Source organism: Aotus nancymaae, unplaced genomic scaffold, assembly GCF_030222135.1.
Source record: "Aotus nancymaae isolate 86718 unplaced genomic scaffold, 86718_ANA_hifiasm-v0.15.2.pri h1tg000059l, whole genome shotgun sequence".
Taxonomy (NCBI): Eukaryota; Metazoa; Chordata; class Mammalia; order Primates; family Aotidae; genus Aotus; species Aotus nancymaae.
In genome coordinates this window covers 42,269,476-42,287,667 of record NW_026988473.1, presented here as the reverse complement: position 1 = coordinate 42,287,667, position 18,192 = coordinate 42,269,476, and the positions used below count along the sequence as shown (strand labels likewise).

The window sequence follows — 18,192 nt, the reverse complement described above, 5'->3', positions numbered from 1 at the left end:
CCAAAATGAGACTAATCTAAATAAGAAGGAAGATAGGGAACAGAGATTTAACACAGGAAAATAGTATAGAGAAGTCACCAGGTAACCACTGTGCAGGCCGAAAGTAGCCATTTCAGGGTGTAATGGAAAGGGAGAACCCCAGAGTGGCATGTGGTGAAAGTGGGGTGGGAAGACTGCTGAAAGAGTTGACACTTTTGATCATATTGCAAAGTGTGTAAGAGGTGTTTTACAGATGTTTTGGAGGCAAAATATCTGATAATTGGTACATAGAAAGTCAGTCAAAGGAAGGGGAAAATAAACAAGCAATTTTAACTCCAGGAAAAGTGTAGCATAGGAACCATATCATGATATATTACTCGGCTCAACAGTGAGAACAGTATTTACACTACTCATAATAATGGACTAATGACTTAACTACAGATGAGGATGGAGGGAAGGGAAATGAAGGTGGTGGTATAAGATAATTATATTTTTGTTTATAAGAAGCAACAGATAAAATTGATTTTAAAATGTGTATCTTAAGTAGATATTTGATTTAGAAATATATAAAGAGACACCCAAAAATAATTCAAAATGGTTGGCTCCAGGAATCGGACAAGGGAGTGGGAAAAGATGAGGCAGAAATTGCGATTATTAAGCCTTTTAGTATTAAAAAAAAATTCAAACTACGTACATACACTGTTTTGTAATCAGCAAAAAGTAATCTAATTTAAAAGTGCATGCATCAGAGTCAGATAACCTGGCCCAAATCCTGGTCTCATCAAATACGAGTTTAAGATCTTAACATGTTTAGCTTTTCTGAGCCTCATTTTACTCATCTGTAAAACAGCGTTACATGTTAAGAATACAGAAGTCTATGTAAGATACACACACAGTGGATGTAAGAGTGTGTGTAAGAGCTTAGTGAGACAGTGTAAGAGCTGAGCCTGGCTCTTGCCATACAGTAAGTCCCCTGAGGAGGGAGCAGGGATCATTATGAGACGGTCAGATCACCTCAGGTTTGTTTCAAGAGTGAAGGCTAAATCTCCCTCCCCCACCCAACTCTAACACACACAATAATCAGGTAGCAAGCAGTGAGGCCAAAGGCCATTTCTTATGTCCTCTCACTTCATCCACAAGGCTTAGCTTCATACTGTGTACTCAGGAAGAACATTTCCAGTAATACATGTCTGTGGCATTGACTTAAGAATGGAGGAACAAGAGAGATGACAAAGAGGGCCATATGGGAAGCAAGGCGAAACACCAGTAAGAGCACTGAAGTGAGTCAGAGGAAACAGAAACAGACATTCTGAGCACCTACTCTGTGCCAAGAGTGTTGCCATAAACCACATAATTCGCTCCAATGACATGCACATACAGAAACTATTATTATCTCAGTCTTTAAGGATGAGAAACCCACAGTTCAGAGAGGGTAGCAATTTTGCCCACAGTCAGATATTAAGGTATTAAGCAGCAGAGCTGGAAATGGAACCCATGACTTCCCAACTCCAAGGCCTCATGCCCCTTACACTGCATTATGCTGCTTGAGGCAAATCATGCAACCCTTCTGAGATTCCATTTCCCCACTGTACAATAGGGATTGTATTTTCTCTGAGAACTTCAGAGTTACTGTGAGAATGAAAGGTGATGAGTCAAAGTACCTGATACACTATGAAGTAGTGAGCACACATGAGGACCTACTGATATATGCATGCATGCCACACGAGGACTACACTGTGGAGCTTCCTGAGTCAGCTGTTTGACTTGGTTGTCATGGGAAGAGGAAAGGGTGGGCTTTGGCCTAGGCCTGGATTGCAACTAGAATGGGGCAGAATCTGGGCCAAGGAGTCTGATGGGGATTCCAGAGCCACAGTCAGACTGTAAATCATGGCATTCCTCATCCAATAAGTCAGCAGCATCTTGTCTCAACTAAAAATCACAAACTTATCAAGTTAATATCTTATAAAGCCACAATATCAAACCCACTGCCATTTCTCCCAGGTTTCTCCATTGCACAATACTAGTTTCTAAAAATAGATCACATCAAGTCATTTCTCTGCTTTAAAACCTTTCCTGCACCTTTACCCCACAGGATGAAGTTCCAGCTCCTTAGCCTGACATTAAAGCCTTTATGATCTGGCCATAGCCATCGCTATGGCCTTGTCTTCCACTGCTCTGCTCCTCTCCAGGTGCCCTCAATTACCCCAGTTTCCCATGTCTTCTCCACACTTTTGTTTATGTTGATCTCATTCCCTGGAATACCTTTCTTTTCCTCCTACTCATCCTTTAAGACCCACTTCAAGCATCATCTCTTCTAAGAAGCATTCCCTAACCCCATGTTATGATGAAGGTGTGAATTTATGGCTGAACAAAACAGTCTCAAAGTGAGAGAAATAGTAAAGACCTCAAGGATTATCTTACATAATTCTCCTATTTTAGCCATAAAGAAAAGAAGGCCTATAGAAGGAAAGTGGCCTGCTCAAGGTGTCAGCAGCTTGTTTGGTATTCAGGTATCTTGTCCCAGTACTCTATTACATGGTACAGCTTCTTAATGAATGAATTCATGAATGGACAAATAGGCAAACAGAATGTTGCTAAAGTACCGCCCAGGGACAGCACGGTGAATGAATAGTCACAGCTGTTCTACATTTAAGAGCTTTACATATACCCAGAAGGAACAGAGGATTCCAGAGGCAAGAGGCAGCAGGAACAGCAGTCATAGGATAGGTGATACAGAGGGATACCAGCATAAACAGAGGCCTGTGGATGCTGAGAGGCAATACTATGAGTCTGGGTTTTGCAGATACAATGGTGCCGCCCAGGCTCAGGAAGCTAGTGTCTATGTAAAGAAGGACAGAGTAGGCTCATGGGCTGGACTGCCTGGCCATTGTCAAAGCTGCCCAATGCCACACATGGTCATCCCCTAGGTGCCATGCTCTGGTAGACAGACAAAAGGATGGAGGCTGACCTCTGCCCCTACAAACAAGTACCATCAGTAATGCTAGCTCTGCTGTTGCTTTTTCTTGTCTTCCAAAGCCAAATGTATATTAAAAGTTCAGTTTATGCTGCTTGATATGCTAATTAACCTAAATCAAACCTCTGCAGGGAGCAGCACAAGGAGTGGCAAGTTCAGACCTTGCAGTCAGCAGACCTAAGTTTGAATTCTGGGCTCCACTTCTTGAAGTCTCCATTTTCCCATCTGAAAAATGGGGACTTCAATTTCTAACTACTTTCTATATAATTTCTATCTGCTTTCTACCCTGCATGGTGATAACTAAATGAGGTGATATATGCAAAATGCTCAGAATAGTGTCAGCATTTTGTACTTAACTCCTGTCACTTCAGTTTTACTTTATAAAAAGGTATTATCCTTTAAAGAAAAAAAGTTTTATCTTCTGCTAAAATTGTCAACTTCTAAAGAATCTTCCTAAACAACCCATGATAGTTCTACACTGCCTAAATAATAAAGTCAATGCCCTTCAGCATGCTGTTAGAGACTTGGCCCTAAGCTGTTTTGCTGGCTGACCATTTGTCCCTCAACCATGATTCACACTTTAAAGCCTTCCTTCCCTTTGCTCATGCTGATCCCTTAGCACAGAGTGCTGCTCTTTACCCTTCCTCCACTCAGGAGCCACCTCTTCCACAAGGATTTCCAAAATTAATCATTCCTACCTCTTCATTCTTTCTCCTAGTTCTTATCATGGTCTGCTTTGTATTCACTCATTCATTCATTCAGTATTTAAGTGCAAACTATGTGCCAGATTTAATTCCCATAGCTCTCTTTCCCACTAAGGAGGTCCATGAATGTGAATACATGAATGTGAGTTCCATGAATGGTGTATTCCTCCACAGCATCCATAATACTACATGGCACATCATCAGCCACTAGTAAGCTGAAGAGAGAGAATGAGAAAAATATTTAAATAATGTTCATTCAGTATTTAACAAATATGTGAAGCACCTACTGAATGCAAGGCAGGTATAGATGGTCTCAGTCTATGAAGGTGTTCAATACAGTTAGAGGACATGAAGACAGACTTTGAGAGTTGCAGAAGACTTTAGAAACTGTCCAGTCTAGCTCCCACAGTTTCCAGATGGGTATTCTAAAGCCCAGAGAAGCAGAGTAACTGCCTAGGATAACACAGAGACTTAGCACCATAACTAGTTATGGTGCACTGCAGACGGCTGTCTCTAACTTGCTCTAATTCTTTGTATCTTTCACTTTGAGTTCACGTTAGTTAGATTTACTCTCGCAAGGCCTCAAGCCTCTTGAGTAACTGTAAACAAGTGCAGTGGGTTACAAATGCAGTTTCTGCTACTGTAAGCAACCCTAAAAAGGGCCAGAGCATTGTGCTAAACAAGTGGTCAATATTGTGCCTAAAATGACCAGCATGAAAGAGCAATTTAGCAAGTATGGGACCCTCCTCAACAGCCTGGCACCCTCACCTGTGGTGTCATATAGAATGACTCCTGTGGAGTTATAAAAATGTTGCTTATTTAGGAATAGTGAAAAATCCACCTTAATTGAGAGGTAAAAAGTTACATTTGGGATGTGAAGATATACCTTGAAAATATATGACTTAACAGAAATGTGACTTGAGCAATAAGCAATATTCTGCAAAATATCTATTTATTGTGAAACATCTTTCTTTTTCTTTTATTTTTTGAGACAAAGTCTTGCTCTGTTGCCCAGGCTGGAGTGCAGTGATGCAATCTCGGCTCACTGCAACCTCCGCCTCCTGGGTTCAAGTGATTCTCCTGCCTCAGCCTCCTGAGTAGCTGGGACTACAGACACCTGCCACCACGCCTGGCTAATTTTTGTATTTTTAGTAGAGACAGGGTTTCACCATATTGGTCAGGCTGGTCTTGAACTCCTGGCCTTGTGATCCGCCCACTTCAGCCTCCCAAAGTGCTGGGATTACAGGCATGAACCACAGCACCCTGCCAAAACATCATTCTTGAATGTAAAAGGTTTATCATGTTTCTGGCCTGTGGGCAAGGAAAATATGGTGCCCCCAAGCGGCCAGGTGTGGTAGTGGCAATGAATATATCAGTTCCAGAGCTGAGAAAGGCAAGACCTGGGACAGAGCACTGGAAAACAGGAGAACTAAAAAACTGTGCTCTGCCTTAGTTGTTGTCTCCCTGTCTGGCAAACAGCTCAAACAACCACTTGAGAAAGCTCCTTGAGAACCAGGTACCATCTCCTTCTGAATAGCACAAGCTAGACTTCAGTGTTGGTCCCACCACTGCTACTGACTAGCTGTGTAATTTTGGGTAATGCCTTAGGGCTGCTCTGGTAGCAACAGGACCCAGGAAGGCAGCCAAAGAATTCAATAAATAGCTTTGAGATAACTGATCAGCCATTTAAAAAATTATGAAGCTGAATGCACACCTGACTTATACCAGGATAAATTCCAAATGGATCAAAGATTTAATGTAAAAAATAAAACCATAAAAATGTAGCCATGCACTGCATCACCATGTTTCGGTCAACAATGCACCATATATACAATGGTAGTCCCATAAGATTATAATGGAGCTGAAAAAATTCCTGTTGCCTACTGCCATAGTAGCTGTGATAATGTTGTAACACATTACTCAGATGTCTGTGATGATGCTGATGTAAACAAACCTACTGTGCTTCTAGTCGTATAAAAGTCTAGCACATACAGTTATGTACAGCATGTAATACTTGATAAATTAATGACTATGGTACTGGTTTATGTATTTACTATACTATACTTTTTATTGTTATTTTAGAGTGTATTCCTTCTTATTTTTTTGTCAAGTTTACTGTAAAAAATCCACCTAAAAGGCAGTTCCTTCAGGAGATATTCCAGAAGAAGGCATTGGAGATGATGGCTCCATACACATTACTGCCTCTGAAGACCTTCCAGTGAGACAAAATGTGGAGGTGAAAGACAGTGATATTGATGATTCTGACCCCATGTAGGCCTGAGCTAATGTGTGTGCTTGTGTTTTAAACAAAAAAAGTTTATAAAGCAAAAATAAAAATAAAAACTAGAAAAAAACTTATACAATAAATATATTAAAAAATATTTTTGTACTGTATACAATGTTTGTGTTTTAAGCTGTGTTATTATAAAAGTAAAAAAGTTTTTTAAAGTTTATAAAGTAAAATGTCAATAGTAGGCTATGGTTAATTTATGTTTGAAGAGAGAGAATTTTGTGTGTAATTAAGTGTAGCCTAAGTATACAGTATTTACAGCCTAAGTGTATAACATTTATAAAGGCTACAGCAGTGTATAATAATGTCCTGGGCCTTCATAATCACTCATCACTCACTCACTTAGACACCCACAACAACTTCCAGTCCTGAAAGCTCCATTCATAGTAAGTGCCATATACAGATGTACAATTTTTAATCTTTTATACCATATTTTTACTGTTTAGATACACAAATACTTACCATTGTATTACAGTTGCCTATAGTATTCAGTACAGTAACATGCTATCCAGGTTTATAGCCTAGGAGCAACAGGCTAAACCACATAGCCTAGATGTGTACTAGGCTAAACCATTTAGGTTTGTTAAGTACACTCTATAATGCTTGCACAATGACAAAATAGTCTAATGACACACATCTCAGAACATATCCCCTCTTTTTGAAAGGGAGGGAGTCTTGCTCTGTCACCCAGGCTGGAGTACAGTGACAGGATCTTGGCTCGCTACAACCTCTGCCTCCGTGGTTCAAGGAATTCTTAGGCCTCAGCCTATCAAGTAGCTGGGATTACACACATGTGCCACTAAGCCCAGTTAATTTTTTTTGTATTTTTAGTAGAGATGGGTTTTGCATTGTATTGGTCTGTTTTCACACCATTAATAAAGACATACCTAAGACTGGGTAATTTATAAAAGAAAGAGGTTTAATGGACTTACAGTTCCATATGGCTGGGAGGCCTCACAATCACGGCAGAAGACAACGAGGAACAAGTCACATTTGACATGGATGGTGGCAGGCGAAGAGAGAGCTTGTGCAGAGAAACACCCCTTTTTAAAACTGTCAGATCTCATGAGACTTATTCCCCATCACAATAACAGCACAAAAAAAGACCTGCCCTTGTGATTCCATTACCTTCCACTGGGTCTTTCCCACAACATGTGGGAATTTAAGATGAGATTTGGGTAGGGACACAACCAATCCATATCATTCCACCCCTGGTCCCTCCTAAATCTCATGTCCTCACATTTCAAAACTAATCATGCTTTCTTAACAGTCTCCTAAAGTCTTAACTCATTTCAGCATTAACTCAAAAGTCCACAGTCCAAAGTCTCATACAAGACTAGGCAAGACCCTTCTGCCTACGAGCCTGTAAAATCAAAAGTTAGTTAGTTACTTCTTAGATCCAATGGGGGTACAGGCATTAGGTAAATACAGCCATTCAAAATGAGAGAAATTGGCCAAAACAAAAAGGCCACAGGCCCCACACAAATCCAAAATCCAGTAGAGTAGTCAAATCTTAAAGCTCCAAAATGATCTCCTTTGCCTCCATGTCTCACAGCCAGGTCACACTAATGTAAGAGGTGGGCTCCCATGGTCTTGGGCAGCTCCGCCCCTGTGGCTTTGTAGGGTACATCCTCCTTCATGACTGCTTTCATGGATTGGTGCTGAGTGTCTATGGCTTTTCCAGGCACACAGTGTAAGCTGTCAGTGGATCTACCATTCTGGAGCCTAGAGGACAGTAGCCCTCTTCCCACAGCTCCACTAGGCGGGGCCCCATAGGAAGTCTGTGTGGGGGCTCTAACCCCACATTTCCCTTCTATACTGCTCTAGCAGAAGTTCTCCATGAGGGCCCCACCCCTGTAGCAAAATTCTGTCTGGGCATCCAGGCATTTCCATACATCTTCTGAAATCTAGGTAGAGGTTTCTAAACCCCAATTCTTGACTTCTGTGTACTCGCAGACTCAACACCATGTGGAAGCTGCCAAAGCTTGGGGCTTCTACCCACTGAAGCCATGGCCAGAGCTCTACATTGGCCCCTTTCAGCTACAACTGGAGTGAATGGGATGCAGGGCACCAAATCCCTAGGCTGTATACAGTAGGGGACCCTGGACCCCGCCCAGGAAACCATCTTTTCTTCCTAGCCCTCTGGGTCTGTGATGAGAGGGGCTGCCATGAAGACCTCTGATATGCTCTGGAGACTTTTTCCCTATTGTCTTGGGGATTGACATTTGGCCAGCTCCTCATTACTTGTACAAATTTCTGCAGCTGGCTTGAATTTCTCCTTAGAAAATGGGATTTTCTTTTCTATCATATCAACAGGTTACAAATTTTCTGAACCTTTATGCTCTGTTTCCCTTTTAAAACTGAATGCCTTTAACAGTACCCAAGTCACCTCTTGAATGTTTTGTTACCTAGAAATTTCTCCCACCAGATACCCTAAATCATTTCTCTCAAGTTAACAGTTCCACAAATCTCTAGGGCAGGGGCAAAATGCCACCAGTCTCTTTGTTAAAACATAACAAGAATCACCTTTACTCTAGTTCCCAATAAGTTACTCATCTCCATCTTAGACCACCTCAGTCTAGATTTCATTGTCCATATCATTATCAGCATTTTGATCAAAGCCACTCAACAAGTCTCCAGGGAGTTCCAAACTTTCCCACACTTTCCTGTCTTCTTCTGATCCCTCCATACTGTTCCAACCTCTGTCTGTTACCCAGTTCCAAAGTCACATCTGCATTTTTGGATATGTTTTCAGCAGTACCCCACTCCTGGTACCAATTAACTGTAATAGTCCATTTTCATGCTGCTAATAAAGATATACCTGAGACTGGGCAATTTACAAAATAAAGAGGTTTAATGAACTTACAGTTCCACGTGGCTGGGGAGGCCTCACAATCATGGCAGAAAGCAAAAAGGAGCAAGTCACATATGGATGGTAGCAGGCAAAGAGAGAGCTTGTACAGAGAAACTTCCCTTTTTAAAACCATCAGCTCTTGTGAGACTTATTCACTATCATGAGAATAGCACGGAAAAGACCTACCCCCATGATTCAATTACCTCCTACAAGGTCTCTCCCCACAACATGTGGGAATTCAATGTGAGATTCAATTTGAAATTTGGACACAGCCAAACTATATCAGCCATATTGGCCAGGCTAGTCTCAAACTCCTGGCCTTAAGTGATCCGCCTGCCTCAGCTTCCCAAAGTGCTGGGGTTAAAGGTGTGAGCCACTGACCCTGGCCACGTATCTCCATTTTTAGGCAATGCATGACCATACTAGAATACAATACAAAGAAAGACCACTATACTCTGGAGTAGAGAAGGATTCTCTAACTCAAAATCCAAAAGCCATACAGGAAAAGACTGATACTGATACATTTAATCTATAGCAAAAGAAAAGGTTGCATGACAAATTATTAAGGACAAAATAAACAAAATCTTCAAAACAAAAACAAAACACAAAAAGCTGGGAAAATACATTTGCAATTCAAATCACGCCTAATCTGCCTAATATGTAGTGAACACCTAGACATTTATTAGAAAAAGACTAACAATCCAATTGCTATATTTAAAAAAAAATGCTGTTTTACTCCTTCTAGGCTGCTATAACAAAATACCTTAGACTGGAAAATTTATAAATAATAGAAGTTCTGAAGGTTGAAAAGTCCAAGATCAAGGTACCAGCTTATCTGATGGTACATAGTGAGGGCCTCTTCCTTTTAGATGGTACCTTTTAAATGTCCTCACATGGCAAAAGGGGTGAACAAGCTCCCTTGGACCTCTTTTATAAGGGTACTAATCCCATTCATGAGGGTAGAGCCCTCATGACCTATACCTCCCAAACACCCCATCTCTTAATGCTAACACATTAGGGAATAAATCTCAACATAAAATTTTTTGAAAGATGTAAACATTCAGACTCTATAGCAAAGGCAAATGTTACTGTGGTAGAAAAAAACAGCCTCCTAAAGATGTTCATGCCCTCATTCCTATAGCCTATGAATATGTTATGTTATATAGCAAAGGAGAACTGAGTTGTCAGATGAAATTAAGGTTGCTAATTAGCTGACGTTAAGATAGGGAGTGATATGGTTTGGCCGTGTTCCCACCCAAAATCTCATCTTGAATTGTAATACCCATAATCCCCACATGTCAAGGGAGAGACCAGGTGGAGGTAACTGAATAATGGGGGCAGTTTCCCCCATGCTGTTCTTGTGATAATGAGTAAGTTTTCATGAGATCTGACGGTTTTATAAGGGGCTCTTCCCTGCTTCACTCAGCACTTCTCCTTCCTGCCGCCTTGTGAAGAAGGTGCCTTGCTTCCCCTTCATCTTCCGCTATGATTGTAAGTTGCCAGAGGTCTCCCCAGCCACGCCAAACTGTGAGTCAATTAAACCTCTTTCCTTTATAAATTACCCAATCTTGGATAGTTCTTTACAGCAGTATGAAAAATGGACTGATACAGGGAGATTATGCTAGATTATCCAGGCAGGGCCAATGTAATCAGAAGGGTCCTTAAATGTAGAAAAGTGAACAGAAAAGTCAGTGTCAGAGTGATGCAGTAGGAGAAAAACTTGAAAAGCCATGGCTGGCTTTGAAGATGGAAGGTGTCACGAGTCAAGGAGTATAGGTAGCCTTTAGAAGCTAGAAAAGGTAGAACATGAATTCTCTCTGGAACCTCCAGAAAAGAATGAAGGCTGCTGACAGCTTGATTTTAGCCAAGTGAGACCCATCTTAGATTTATGACCTCAAACTCGAAGATAATACATTTGTGTTATTTTAAGCCATTTAATTTATGATAATTTGTTATAGCAACAATGAAAAACTAATATGGGTGTGAAAAACTCTTCATAAAAGAAAAAATGCAAATGGTTTTTGAACATATAAAAGGATGTTAAACCTTCATTTATAACTAAAATTAGACATTAAAAAGGCCACAATAATCTTTAAAAAGAACAAAGTAAGAAGGCTTATAATGCCATATATCAAGATTTATTATAAAGCTACAACAATCAAGCTGGTGTGTACTAGTATACAAACAGAAAAACTAATGAAAAAGAGAGAACCTAAAAGCACATTCACACATAAATGCAGCATCTTGATTTATAACAAAGGTGTCGTCACAATTCAATGGTAAATGTTTAAAAAAACTAATTTGAGATGGATTTTAGGCCTAAATATGAAAGGCAAAATAATAAAGCTTCACAAAGAAATCATAAGAGAATACTTTCATGATCTTGGAATGGGTAAAAATGTCTTAAATAGGGCTCAAATACCTCAAACCATTAAAGGAACAGTCAATAAACTGGACTTCACTTAAAAAAAATAACTATTCATCAAAAGACACAATTAAGAGAGTAAAAGAATAAGCCACTGGGTTGGAGAAGATGCTTGCAATACCAATACTCAACAAAGGACTGGAATCCACAAGATACAAAGGATGCCTATAAATCACTAAGAAAAATATAGACAAACCCAACTTAAAACAATGGGCAAAGACTTAAAGTCTTTGGATGTAAGTCTTTGGATTTGACAAAAGAAGCCACCCAAATGGCCTATAAGCACATAAAAAGGTACTCCATATCATTAGTTATGAGAAAAATGCAAATTAAAATCAGTGAGATTCCATACTGCACACTCATCACAATTGCCTAAATCTTTAAGATTGAAAATATCTGGCCAGAATATAGCACAAATGGAACTCTCTTTGCCAGTGGGGGTGTAAATTGGTGCTACTACTTTAAAAACTGTTGCAGAATATTTTCTAATACTAAACATGAACTAGAATTCCTAGTCTTAATCATGGATCCAAGAGAAATAAATGTATACGTCTACCAAAAGGCATGTATAAGAATGTACATAGCATCCCCAAATTGCAACAACCCAAATGCTCAACAGTTAAATGGATAAATAAGTTGCAGTATATTTATACAGTAGAATATTACTGAGCATTAAAACATTACTGCTACACACAACATAAATGATTCTTTTAGACACAATGTGTTGAACAAAAGAAGCCAAACACCATTTATATGAAGTTCAAACACAGGCATCTTTGTAGATAGAAGTCAGAAGAATGGTTATCTCTGGGGGTGGGTTACAGATTGAGATGCAGCATCAGCTAGTCTTCCAGGGTGCTGGAAATGTTCTCTATCTTGCTCTGGGTGGTGTTTTCTTAAGTATATGCATATGTAAACATTCATCAGTCTGAACCCTTAAGATTTGTGCACTTTACTAGACTATATGTGTTATACTTCAACTTAAAAACATAAACAAAAACTACCCTGAGTAGTTGCTCACCTATCAGACTGGCAAAAATCCAAAAGTTTCTTAACATATCCTAATAGGGAGGCTGCAAGAAATAAGCACCCTTATGCATTGCTAGTGGGAGTGAAAAATGGTATAGCCCCTATGGAGGCCAATTTTGCAGTATATTGCAAAATTACAAATACATTTACTCTTTGATACAGTAATTTCACTTCTAGAAATTTATCCTACAACTGTGCTCTCCTACACATGAAATAAAATATATAGAAGGTCATTCACTATAGCATTGCTTATAATAACAAAAGACTAGAAATTACATAAATGTCCAAGAATAGGGTACTAGTCAGATAAATCAAGGTACATAGGAACATTGGAATATTATGTAACTGTAAAAAAAAGAACTAGGACAGCTTTTATACTGATACGGAAAGATCTCCCAGAAAAAATTGTTGGGAAAAATCAGACAGTGAGAAATGTGTATAGTATGCTACCATTTACGTAAAAACAAGGATAAAAACATATCTTAGGATTCACTTACATATGCAAAAGGACACTAGAAGGATACAGAAGAAACTAATAACAGCCATTAGCTGCACGTGTGGTAGAAGGGTTTTGGAGAACTGGACAGAGGGAGATAGCATGGAAGATTTTCATTTTAAAACAAAAAGATGAAATACTCCTATCTCCTATCTGGTGGCTTTAAAAACAGGCCAGACTGTCACCAGTTTACAAGAAGGCAGCATTGGGTAGTAGTTCACAGGCTCTGAAATTAGAGGCGTGGGTAAAAGACCTGACACAAATTCTTCCTATTCTTGTGACCTGTGGGGTAAATTGTTCACCCTTGGCTTCATTTTCCCTTACCTAGACAATGGGATTAACCAGAGTACCAGCTCATCAATTTGCTGCAAGGATTAAATGGGATGAGATTGGTAATGCATTTACATTCTGCCTATCATGTTGTGCATAGAAACATACAAGTTTATATCTGCCTCTAAGCTCTCTACAAGGTCCTAGGGTTTGGTGATATCACTGCTCAGTAGAATATCCAGTGCCAAAAAAGAGTTATTTCTCTATTTTTCTATTAAATTCTTACATGAAATTGTTTGATGGGTTTCATGCCAAGGTCAGATGTTCTGCCATACATATTATAAAGGTAGAATGGTTCAACAATTGGAAATTATCTGTGAAATGAAAAAAAAATCTGTGCATAGATTACAGCTCCAATTTAGTAAAAGAACTGGCTCTGCTTGGAGAAGGAGGAGGCATCACACTTTCCTGCCAATAACCAACCCGTTAACAATGCCTGTCTGGCATGCCTGAGTGCTCCAGGAAAAGGCCACCAATAAAATCCTTCCAAGGGTCTGTGTGGAACAGGGAGAGAGGAAACGCAGTCAGCTCTTTTTTCTCTGCAGGAAGGGAAGACAAAACAACTGCACATCAGGGGAGAAAGCAAACAAATTGCCCATTCAAGCCAAAATAACCTGCTCCTGGTGGAAGCACGACAGCTGGAGCCAATTCATCCAGACACAGAGGTGAGGGGCCTGAAAACAGAGCTGGATCTGGGGACCCCGACTCTGAAAGGCAGGGATCTTCTCAGCAAGTGATGGCCACATGCCCTCAATTCACCTCAGCCTATGCCCACAAATGGGAGTTGGTGAGTGAACTTTGTCAGATGTGGAAAGAAATCCTGGGTCGAAAGGAAGAAAGCGAACTAGTGAAGCAGCCAAGTAGACAAGCACCTGCTGAGCACCTATGACATGGCAGGTACTGAGCATGCACTTGACATACCTATGCCATTGGGAAGAACAACATCTGGGAGTGGGTATCATGATGTCGATTTTACAGATGAGGAATCAGGCTCAGAAAGGCAGAGTGATTGTACAAGGCACATAGGTTGAGAGTGGCCAAGCCAGCTATGGTCAATGGCCTTGTCTCTCTCTTTTCTGATTGTCACCTGAGTCTCTCTACACTCAGCTCCAGCAGTTCTTCCTTAGTCTAAAGAAGGAACTCATACCACCTCACCATCATGTCTAGCCACGAGGGTACCTGGTAGCAAAGACAAAACATGTCAAGAGAAAGTTAACTGGAAAACTAAGGAAATAACTAAACCAAATTTCAAAAGAAGGGGAACAAAGAAACCCAGAAGCACCAGAGTAGAATTTCCATCTTCACAAGAAACTGAACTGTGGCTTCCATGGGGCTTGCTTCAGGCTGGAACACGCAGGGCCTGAGTCCCTGTCTGGGACAATGAATAGCAGAATCCTGTCCTTAACAAACCTGCGCTAGCACTGTTTCTAGGGCTGCTTGGATGTCCAGAATCCCCAGTGAGGGGAATCTCAGGCTCCAGTTTACAATCCATCCTGCAGCTATGCTGAGATCCTGCCATGGACCCTGATATCCAGGCTGGGAAAGACACTTTCTTCTCTAGCTCCTGAGATTCCTACCCTGGCCTCAGGCTTTCATGTAATCATCTTATAATTATTTCCTTCCTCAATGTCTTAATATAGAATAATAATAATAGTATATAACATTTGCTGAGTCTTTACTTTTGTGTTAGGCATTGTTCTTAGCACTTTACCTAATAACCCTATGAGGGCAATAATATGATATCCCAGTTGAAGTGATCAAGACACAGAGAAGTTAAACCACTTCTACAGGTTACACAGCTCATAAGCGGAGGAGGCAGAATCTGGTTCCAGGTAATCTGACCCCAATGCCTGAGCTCTTCTTAACTGCTACCCATACTACCCATAATGCTTCATTCATAGGAAATGATAGAGTGGAAGGAGCATTTTGGAAATCAGGCTGCCAACTCTACTATTTACTGCTGTAACCGTAGGACCAGCTCAAACCAATTAACCACTATTAAGTTATGGGTAATGCAGAGCCAAAGTTACCCAGCATGCTCAGGAGAAAAGCTTTAGTAACCTAATTGTTACCATCACTAGCCTGGCTGACCTGCTGCACTGGCATCACCTGGGATTAGTTTAAAATGCCATAAAAGCTTGACCCACTCCCAGACTGGGGAGATGGATCTAGTGTTGCCTCCTTGTCAGTTGACTCACAATAAAGCTTTTCTTTTCTCAAAGCCAGTGTCACAGCATTCGCTTCTATATGTGCTGGACAGTGAGCCCATTGTTCAGGTAACATTGTAACTTATCTCTGCAACCTGTTTAACCCATTTAACCCCACACAACAAATATACTTCAATGAGTTGCGTCCATTAACCTAAGACAGAAGGTTCTCAATTGTGTCCTTTCACCATTCTGTTTCACCTCCATTTCCAAGTTGATTCATCTGTCACACATTCATTAGATATTAAGGTTGCTTCTATGCTTGGGCAAAGTTTGGCTGCTTTATATTCTCTTCTAGTCCATAAATATTTTGTGCGTTTTACATGTGGAACATAGCACCAGGCACTGAAGGGCTAGCGTTCAGGGAATGAGACTGAAGGCAGGGAAATCTCTCTAAAGCAGGCCAAGGCAGTAGGGTTGAGGGAGGAGCTCAACCCCGGGGAGAAACATGGCTTTAAGCTAATAGGAACTCTTCTCCACCTGCAACTTGTCTCCTTCTTGCTGGCCTCCTGCCAGGGCTAACAGGCAGCTTCTTGTAGCTTCCTGTCGCAAAGCTTGCGCCCTGCAGGACACCCACTGAGGACCTCATTCCTCCAGTGATGAAGAGCCTCTTGCTCTGAGCTGGCAGGCAGGTACATATGTGCAGAGCCCTGTGACTGCACTCACCTTTCCTGACTCTGGAACCATTCATTCAGCAGTCTATGAGCCAGGTCCCAGGCACTGGGGATAAAATGGAAAATAACAGGTCTGCCCTCAAGTGCTCACCAGCATGCCCTGTTCTCCCACTGCCTCTGATAGCCTATCACAGGTAACACTGAATCCATCTTTCCAGAATGTCATTGTTTCTCTCCCAACAAAGAAATATTTCACTAGAACAGTTACACTAACAAATATTTCTCCCTTCCCCCTACCTGACCAAGAGAAAAGAGAAACCAAAGGAATTTATATCTGCCAGGTATTTGACATAAATTATCTCACCTCATCACAATAATCTTAAAAGGTGGAATGATTATCCCCATTACAAAGATGAGGGGGAAAATGACGCTCACACAGAGATGGAGCCGGTTTGAACCAAGGCTATCTGCCTGCAGTCTTTTTTGCTCCTCCTAAAGCCCCAGGCTGCCTACATCAGCTCAACCTGCTGCTTTGCTAGCTCTCATCCATTCCTTCATCTGGACTTTGTGCTTTCACAAATTTAGATTCCCTGCAATCTTCTTGTTTGTGAGGGTTCCAAGAGAACCCAACATCTCCCAGTTCAGTGATAGCAGGAGCAGCAATGGCCTAGGCACCGCCTTTGACTCTTTGATTAGCTTGTCTTAATTACACCCAGGCTGAAGCAGTTCCAGTATAAAGTATCTGGTACTGCTGCAAAGCATCCAGGTTTGCTGTTACATTTTCTAGCTCCTTCTCTAACTCCAGCCCCAGTGACTCCCCACCTTCTCTGCTGTCCTTGGTTCTGCCTCTTTATACATCATGTTTGGGCCTGCAAAGTAGTGCTTCAAATTGCTGCCACCCCAGGCAGCTGAGCCAGTCTAGCTCAATTCAGAAAAGAATGTGTGAGTCTCTGCTAAGAGCCACACACTGCTTTAGGTGCTGTGAATAGGCAAGAAATGAGGAAAACACAAGGGCCTTGCCTGGTAGAAGTTCAAAGTTAGAAGCTAGGAGACAGGAGTGACCAGGAGCAGAAATTACTGACACAAGTCAGTCAGTGGTGGGGCTGAAACAAGAGTCCTAAAGTATCAGAGCTGGAGAGAAACTTGGTTTTCTGTTTTAACTTCTCCATTTTGCAGATGGGGCAACTAAAGCCCACAGGAGGGCAATTACTTGAACATATAGTATCAGGTAATAATAACAAACATTACCAAAGCCCCTACTAGGAGTTAGGTGCCATTCTATGTGCTTTACATATCTTAACTCATTTATCCCTCCAACAACACTATGAGGTAGGCACTACCGTCCTCCCCATTTTAAAGACGGGCATAGAGAAGCCAAATACCTTGTCCAAGTTCACATGGCTAGTAAGCAGAAGTCTGTACTGAACTTAGGCAGTCTGGCCCTACACTGTAGTCTCTTTAATGTACTGTGAGATGGAAACTGAGTCTACCTGTGGAAGTAATGAGAAGGCTTTTTGAATGAAGTACTCATAGATCTAATTATAAAAACACTAAACTGTGATTATCCAGGGCCAACTAAGAGGAAGCCTTTATTAACCAGAGGTTTGAGTCCAACTGAGAGTTTCTGAATGCCACTAAATACAAGGCAGTGAGGGCAGTGAGCAGAGCCGCATATTTCCAAAGAAAGAGCCAAACTAATAGGAAAGAACTTAGAATGGGGATTTATTCAAAAAACGAGAAGCAGTCCAATCATCCTTCCTTTTTATGTCTGGCTTTCTACACATGATGACCCCCAGTCTGTAAGTTCTTTAATATGCTCAAAGGCCACTTCCCGAGCAGGGAAGTCAGATCAGATACCTTAAAAAGATGCTCAATAATATGAATTGAAATATTCAGGAAAGGAGCTTCTAGTAAACCCTTGGTCAACTGAAGACTTCCATTTCCCCCAGCCTCCCCTAACACACATGCATGCATGCATGCACTGTGGCTTTTGGGTAACCAAAGTCTTCAATTCTGCCACATAATTTTCAGAAGAAACAGTTATCATTATAAAAGTTACCTACCAATTACTGCCAAATTATGCTCTGAGCCACAAGAGACCTGTAAAAAAAGAAAAAAAAAACACTTATATTAGACAAAGAAAATGGATAGATATTTCAGCCAGTGTATTTTATAATCAGAGTTCTTTTCTAATGACACTAACATCCATTTTTGGCAAATTTTAGGAAGGAAATAGAAAGAAGCATCATACACAAAAGTCGAGATTATAATTACAGTACATTCACAGCTA

At 40.8% G+C, this 18,192-nt stretch overlaps 1 protein-coding gene across 5 annotated transcripts in view; it reads right to left on the bottom strand.

Annotated features, from left to right (window-relative positions):
* Positions 1 to 18,192, bottom strand: part of SERGEF (secretion regulating guanine nucleotide exchange factor) — a 225,808-nt gene that overhangs the window by 70,246 nt on the left and 137,370 nt on the right. For 4 of the 5 annotated variants that reach the window (XM_012456543.2, XM_012456544.2, XM_064365129.1 and 1 more), the window contains one exon: positions 17,966 to 18,002. In XM_012456543.2, coding sequence (XP_012311966.2) covers positions 17,966 to 18,002 — 37 coding nt within the window. Of the gene's footprint in view, positions 1 to 6,834; positions 6,972 to 17,965; positions 18,003 to 18,192 lie in introns of those variants that run through there. The other variant, XM_064365130.1, reaches the window with a different exon arrangement.